Here is a 7,405-nt window from a genome sequence, read left to right on the forward strand (position 1 = left end):
AACCAACGATTTCGACGCGTTCAGATTGATCATTATTACGAGTGTTATTATTATGACAACGCGTTCTCCTTCTTCTTGCACATACTCAATTTCCCGTCGTACACCTCTTTATAGGATCCTGCGCCCAATACGCTGCTTTTAAAATGCGTATTCACCTTCCGCTGGACCCCATTCAGTTCAATGTAACCCCGACAAACGCTTCATCTCCACCTCTAGCCCAGTTGGGGGGAAACCTTGTCCTGGTTGAGCTTCAAGGAGGGCTGACATGGGAAGGAGAAAAGTCCAATGGCGTGGTCGGAGTGCTTGGATTGGATACACCTGTGAGGGATTAACTCATTTGAACACATCATCGTGGATTCACTGACCATAGATAGGATAAACCAACATTACATCTTGGACCACACCATCTCCTTCACGGAAAATTCGCTAACCTGCAAAAGCCATACGTGGTCATCCGTCGTGTAACTGGTGATTTATTGGCTAATGGAGGCAAAGCGGAAGATGCGGAAAGAATAAAAGGTATTGCTGTACAGGGTGATGCGGTAGATGAAGAATCATCAGATGAAGAGGAGGAGGAAGACGATGAGGAAGGGCCACTTTTTGAGAAAGATGAGGATGCCGAAACGACACCCACGGAAGATAGAGAAGCACCCGGAAGTAGTTCACCGTTTTATCCCCCATCAACGCCTAAAGATTATTCGTCAGATATAGAGATGTCAAGTCCTGCACAAAGTCAGATTGATGACTTCGGTTTCCCAAAACGCGGTCGGGAGCAGGACCAAGATGAGGACGAAGAGGACATCAGTACCGAAAGGAGAAAAAGAAGGAAATTAGAAGATGCTAAGGAGAAAGAAAAGAGGGAGAGGAGGAAGAAGAGACAAGGACGAAAAGAGAGGACTAGACATTATGCGGTAGTGGGGATTGTCAGAAAAAAGGTCGTGTTTGCTTTACGGTAAGTATCTTCCCGTTCGTCACCATTTAGCATCTTTTGCTGACCACCTAGGTAGGCCGGAACCGCTGGTGGCCCCCACCATCTTGCCAGAATAATTGAATACAGCCATCCATTGTACCACATACTTCACTTTGCATGTAGATATGTATAATAATTCCCTCTCGTTGACATCGTTCACATCTCAAACGATGTTTCCAAGTCAATCAAGGTCTAGCGCTTACAGAAAACAAGAGCTGCTTCTGCTTTCCCTTTTTCTTTCCAGCACCCTGCCCTCGCATCGTCGTTTGATTCTCCAAACTCAAACCTTCCATCGCATCCTCTTCCCCTCGTCCATTATTTGATCCCGCCGTCCAATTATTCAAAGGGGGCGGCGCATTCGCCTGGCCAGTAATCCTTCTTATACTCTCCTCTCTGGGCGTCGGCTTGCTGAACAACGCTTTTCTCTCTTCAGCGGTCATAGTTCTACTTCCAGAGCTGGCAGGCAAAGCAGGGAAAGCGGCAGAGGAAAGGGCTTTGCTCTTCTTGGTGGTGGCAGCCGCAGGGTTATGGACAGAACGAATTTGGGGACCAGCAAGAGCGGAAGGTGTCCGAGAAGATGGACCGGCACCACCAGCGGCCCAAGGAGTGGCATATGCACCGCTAGAAGTTGAGGATGACGAGCCTGCAGCTCTGGATGGTCCCGCGGAGCTCGAGGCAGCACCCAAAGTGGGAAAAGCTGATTCAGAGGTCAGCTGCGCTCTTGAACCTCCCGCTCCAGGCACCCATCTTCCGCCAACTCCAGTTGTGGCTCGGGGCTTGTTCACTGGCTGAGATGCAGCAGCAGCTTCGACGCGATCCCATACCGCTCGGTTAGTGCCTGACGTTCGGGTGGCACGTTTGGCATTGAGGATAGTACCGGAAGCAACACCAGACCAGTTGGTACCAAGACCAGAAGGAGCAGACCCAAGAGAAGGGAACTGGTCACGTTGTTCAACTCGAAGAGTATTGAGGGCCTCAATTAGATCCTTTTCTTTGTCCTTGTCACCTTCGGCCCCAAAGAGCTTGGCAACTTCGCGAGCAATGCCAACGGTCACGTCCAAATCACGCTCAAAGACGTTGAAAATCGAGTCGACCATATCACGGGCACCAGACTCGTTGCTCTTGAAAGAGCGCACAGCAGAGCGGAAGGAAGCGAGCTTGGTGGCGGAATCATTGGTGAGCATGCTTACTCGTGAAAGGAGCTCAGCGTGGCGTCTGACAAAAGCGTGATCAGCGTCATTAATGCCCTCTTCGATTAAACTACTTACGAAGCTGTAGCTTCGTCCACATCCTCTCGGGGAGTGTTATAACCACTGGCCGGAGCACTCATCGACGCCGGGCTAGGCGCCGCCTCGCCCTCCCTACTTAAACCAGTCGCAAATCCTCTTCTCCTACCCATATTCTGTCCAGCTGCCACACTCTCAGCTCGATCAGCTTGAATCTGCCTTCTCTGCTGCGCAATCTGGGCTGGGGTCATTGCAGGGGTATCATCCAATGCTTGAACATGTGGCGAATCGTTGGCTCGCATCCGTGAAGGCGCGCTGGAGTCTCTACCGGCACCGGGAACAGACGATTGACCGAGGGAGAAGCCACGACCACCTCCTGAATGATTCGCCCCACGCGCACCGGAAGAGGGGATGTTAAAATCGACAGGAAGATGTCTAGCATTGGCTCTGTCTCGAGCAGACATTTGGTTGCCGTGCTTCATTCTGGTCAACTACTGGAACGTAAAAAGGAAGATGTGAGAAGCATACCACTTCCATCATGTGTGCTCGAAGATCAAGCTCGCTCCCGAAAACGACAAATCGGTCCTCAATACATTGTGGCTGAGTGCAAGGATAGTGCTCATCCCTTCATTCGTCGTTAGACAGTCAAATGACGCCAGTAAAGCTTACCTCCAGTGTTGCTCAAGTTTATGGTAGTTTTCAAAACTAGAGAGAAAAATAACATCAGTAAAAAAAGAATCGAAAGAGAGGTAACCTACTAAACATGCCGATTACCTTGTTCTCTACACACATGGCACTCTTCATGGTCGCTTCTCATGTGCTTGAAAAGCTCGTCTGGACCGAAGAACGCTTTATGGCAAAACTATATCGTCCTATTAACGCCATTCACATATCTCAAAGAGCCTGATTTACCTCGCACATTGGATGAGGCGCTTCCCAACTCTTTACTTCCTCCTCTTCCTTTGGACCCCTAGGTTTGGGCGGTCTCTGGCCTCTTTTCAACCTCGATGGGTCATGTAAAGGCAAGAGATGTGGAGTGTATAGCACTTGCTCGTGCGCGAACCTAGAAAGCTGTGATCGGCAGAGGGCACATATGACTTTCCCATGGGTTGAAAGAGTATGTCTTTCGAGCGATGGCCAGTTGACTGCTTGGAAAGAGCATTCTGGATACGGGCAGTTGAATCGGAGAAGGGTGAGGATTGATTCCATCTAAGCCAGAGGATCAGCTAAATCTCGGTATCTGATGTAACCGGCATACCATATCTTCATCTTCGAACACTACACCGAGTTTTTCGTCCACATAAGGGAAAGCGCCCAAGTCTAAAGTGCCGGGAAGTGTCAAGCCCTTATCCCACCGCTCACCCTTTTTGGCTTCTTCCTGAGCTTTAGCGATCACATTAGGAGGAGATGGTTCCAGGTGGCTCTCATTCGGAAAGGGAGTATCAGGTGAGCGAGAGAAGAGCACAGTAGGGAGAGGAGTCTTGCAGAACGTGCAGTCGGTTTTCCTGCAAAGACTTAGTTTAAGAGCTAGAGGAATTTCATGAACATTATTACACACTTGTAGAACGTCCTTAATCGAACTGCACAAACACTGAATCACCTTGTCAGCTCAGGGCAATTGCATTCGGTTACCTGAGCACACTAGAAAGTTACTCACTGGCAAGTCTTATGTCCGCAAACTCCCGCGCTCCAGAACGTTATCGGCTCAGCACAAATAAAGCAGACGTCCTCCTCCACCTCCGCTGGGGTTGTTACAGATCCCTTGCTGCTCGCTTGCTGTTCCCGCTTCTCATCTGTAGTGTGTGTTGGGACATGAGCGATTGCGTGGGCGGGATCCGGGGGGGTGATTGTGGGGGGTGCTTTGGGAACAGTTTTCTGTCTTGTGGTCTTTGCTTTTGCCATTTCCGCTTGTTTCTAATTCTGTGGGGGTGAGAGTAGGAAGTATATATGTGATTGAGGAATGGACAATGACAATGGATAATGCATAGTTTCTGGGATATCTCGATGATCAATGTTGGTGGTGGTGGACGACGACGAAACGGCGGCGGAACCGGCGGCTCAAAATAGAGTGATGTGGAATTTCTCAGAGGCTTAATATGATGATGCATATCATGTTCGTTGTTATGTCCTATTGTTGTTGTCAGAGCGTTCCCGCTATACCTTGTACACATACTCTCCTCACATCCCTATACTATCCCATCTACTGCTATTGCCGCCCCTAACCACTGAAGTAATCTTCAAGACACTCAGTAACACCACTAGTCACGAAAAACAACCAGGCAAAAAGACCCACTCACTCCCCCAATCCACACATACCGCGTCGTCGTCATCATGGCCACCCAAATGAGGGGTCTGACCCAAGTAAGTGAACTGCGAGCTACATATATGACTCATTAACACATATTATGATCTCAGTATATCTCTGATTTGCGAGCATGTCGTGTCAGGGAGCTCGAGGAAAAACGTATCAACCGTGAGATGGCTCACATCCGTCAGAAGTTCAAGGATGGGAACCTCGATGGATATCAAAAGAAGAAGTATCTCGCCAAGGTAGTGTTCACTTATATTCTGGGGTACAAGGTGGACGTTGGACATATGGAGGCTATCAACTTAATCAGTTCGCAAAAGTACAGCGAGAAGCAGATCGTAAGTTTGATTACAGAATGTGGTACCCAAGCTGACAATTGCTTATAGGGATATCTTGCATTGACCCTCCTGATGCACGAGAATTCTGATCTTGCGAGATTGGTAATCAACTCTCTTCATAAAGATCTCGAGGACCAGAACGAGGTGAACAATTGTCTGGCATTGCATGCCATTGCGACTCTTGGTGGTAAGGAGATGGCTGAAGCGCTCGCCGAGAGTGTCTATCGCTCAATGATCAGCGCGTACGTGTAATGATAAAAAAATTGCGCCACCACTTACAGAATATACAGTACATCTTCCACGTTCGTCAAGAAGAAGGCCGCTCTCACTCTCCTGCGACTCTACAGAAAGCACCCTAGCGTTATGCCTATCAAAGAATGGGCAGCCCGAATTGTCTCCATGATGGGCGACAGAGACCCAGGTGTGGTCTTGACTATCACCGCTCTCGTCACGACTATGGCACAAGCGGAACTCGAGGCATTTAGTGGGTCGTATCAGAAGGCTGTGGATATCTTGGACAGAGTAGGTCGTCTGTTCCCAAGGGAAGTTGGCAGTAGCTGATATTCATCCAGATTGTCTTTGAAGGGCATTATCCAGCAGAGTATGTCTATTACAAAGTTCCCAACCCATGGCTTCAAACCAAGCTCCTTCGATTACTTCAGTATTACCCACCACCTGGTACGTACTTCTTTTCCCCCATTCAGAACCCTGCTGATAATTAGTTAGACAACCCTCAAGTTGTCGAGATGGTTAACAGCATCATTCAAGCCATTATTGACTCCTCTCAAGACACCCCTCGAGTGAGCCTTTCCCCAAAGCTATAATATCTCCCACTAACAGTCACACTTACCAGAACGTCCAACACAACAACGCTCAAAACGCTGTTCTCTTTGAATCTATCAACCTCGCCATTCACATCGATCCTTCATCCCAAGTTGTACAAAACGCTTCCGTCCTTCTTGGTCGTTTTATCCTAGCCAAAGAGACCAACGTCCGCTACCTCGGTCTTGACGCAATGGCTCATTTGGCAGCCACGTCTAACTCTCTTGGAGCTGTCAAGAAGCATCAAAACGTCATCATCCAGGGTTTGAAGGATAGGGATATCTCTGTGAGGAGAAGAGCGCTGGATTTGCTGTACTCTATGTGTGACACATCAAATGCCAAGGTTATTGTGGGAGAGTTGGTGAGGTATTTGCAAGTGGCAGATTATAATTTGAGGGAGGATATGGTATTGAAGATCGCCATTTTAACCGAACGTTTTGCTACAGAGGTATGGATCACAACTAACCTAACCGTGCCGACGGATAAAGCTGATGATACAAATAGTACGAGTGGTACGTCGATACCATCCTTCAACTTATAGCTGCTGCCGGCGACCATGTTGGTGCGGAAGTATGGTATCGCGTGGTCCAGCTCGTTGTCAACAACGAAGGCGTGCAGGACTATGCTGTAAGAGCAGTCTACAAGCACTTGCAGGCGACTGCTTGCCATGAAAACATGATCCGAGTAGGAGGTGAGCAATCCTCTTCCAATTGGCTTGATATGGATTGCTAATGGGCGGTTTCAAGGATATATCATGGGCGAATTCGGACATTTGATTGCGAACGATCCTGGATCCAGCCCAATCGAGCAGTTCCAGGCTCTCCACTCTAAAGTGAACCTTTGTACAGCGCCCACCCGGGCCTTACTCCTCAGTACCTACATTAAAGTAAGTTGTTATATACCTTCCACGGTCCCCATTCAGGACTAACCAATACTCTACCAGTGGGTCAACCTCTTCCCCGAAATCAAAGAACATCTCATCAACATCTTCGAACGATATACCCATGTGCTTGATGCCGAACTCCAACAACGAGCATGCGAATATCTCGCTCTAGCTCGTCGATCCGAATCTGACGATCTTCTCGCTACCATTTGCGATGAGATGCCGGTATTCCCTGAACGTGAAAGTGCTCTTTTGAGCAGATTGCATAGAAAAGGGGAAATGGCTCAGGATAAGAGGACGTGGGTGATTGGTGGTAGGGAAGAGAACAATTTGAGGGAGGCGGAAAGGTTCAAAGCGTTTAGGAAAGGAACAGGGGACTCGGGTGGGATACTTTCCGGATCTCCTGCACCTGCATCTACGGCTCCTTCGCCTGCTGCAACCGCCGGCACTTCAGCTGTCACTCCTCCACCCGCTCCGGACTCTTACTCAGCGCCTCAACGTCATGCCAGTGTCAATACAGAGACAATGATGGGTGTTGCCTCTTCTGGTCCATCAGAAGATATTATCTCGTCCCTTTCTGACCTTGACCTTACCGGCAGCCATGTACAAAATCAACCGTTACTGACTTCAGCGCCTACTGGCGCGTATAGCCAAGAATTGGCAGGATTGCAAATGCAGCCTACAGGCGCTGGGGGTGCACCGCTTCTCGATGGTCAAGCGGACGGATCGAATGGCATAAATGGGATGAACGGCGACAGGGGGTTGGCATATAGTGCTACCTTGGGAGGAGTAAACCCTGCGTTGTTAGCGCCATTGACTGTAGCGGATGGTGTGGAAAAGGTGAGTCAGTTCTACAAT

At 48.9% G+C, this 7,405-nt stretch overlaps 2 protein-coding genes across 2 annotated transcripts in view; one reads left to right on the forward strand and one right to left on the reverse strand.

Moving 5' to 3' along the window:
- Positions 1-1,155: 1,155 nt before the first annotated feature.
- CNBG4110 (hypothetical protein) lies at positions 1,156-4,098 on the reverse strand (the record flags this gene model as incomplete). Its single annotated transcript, XM_769018.1, has 9 exons — positions 1,156-2,185; positions 2,239-2,672; positions 2,725-2,821; positions 2,866-2,901; positions 2,955-3,058; positions 3,109-3,405; positions 3,455-3,701; positions 3,755-3,787; positions 3,854-4,098. 9 exons carry the CDS (start codon positions 4,096-4,098, stop codon positions 1,156-1,158), a joined length of 2,523 nt encoding a protein of 840 aa, XP_774111.1.
- A 429-nt stretch (positions 4,099-4,527) lies between these two features.
- The window catches only part of CNBG4120 (hypothetical protein), a gene marked incomplete at both ends in the record, with an annotated part of 3,799 nt that continues 921 nt past the window's right edge, over positions 4,528-7,405 (forward strand). Inside the window, 10 exons of the mRNA XM_769019.1 lie at positions 4,528-4,557; positions 4,612-4,842; positions 4,891-5,084; positions 5,133-5,364; positions 5,415-5,520; positions 5,569-5,642; positions 5,696-6,112; positions 6,169-6,355; positions 6,411-6,550; positions 6,608-7,387. Coding sequence (XP_774112.1) covers positions 4,528-4,557; positions 4,612-4,842; positions 4,891-5,084; positions 5,133-5,364; positions 5,415-5,520; positions 5,569-5,642; positions 5,696-6,112; positions 6,169-6,355; positions 6,411-6,550; positions 6,608-7,387 — 2,391 coding nt within the window. The remainder of the gene's footprint in view (positions 4,558-4,611; positions 4,843-4,890; positions 5,085-5,132; positions 5,365-5,414; positions 5,521-5,568; positions 5,643-5,695; positions 6,113-6,168; positions 6,356-6,410; positions 6,551-6,607; positions 7,388-7,405) is intronic.

Source organism: Cryptococcus neoformans, chromosome 7 (genome assembly GCF_000149385.1).
Source record: "Cryptococcus neoformans var. neoformans B-3501A chromosome 7, whole genome shotgun sequence".
Taxonomy (NCBI): Eukaryota; Fungi; Basidiomycota; class Tremellomycetes; order Tremellales; family Cryptococcaceae; genus Cryptococcus; species Cryptococcus deneoformans.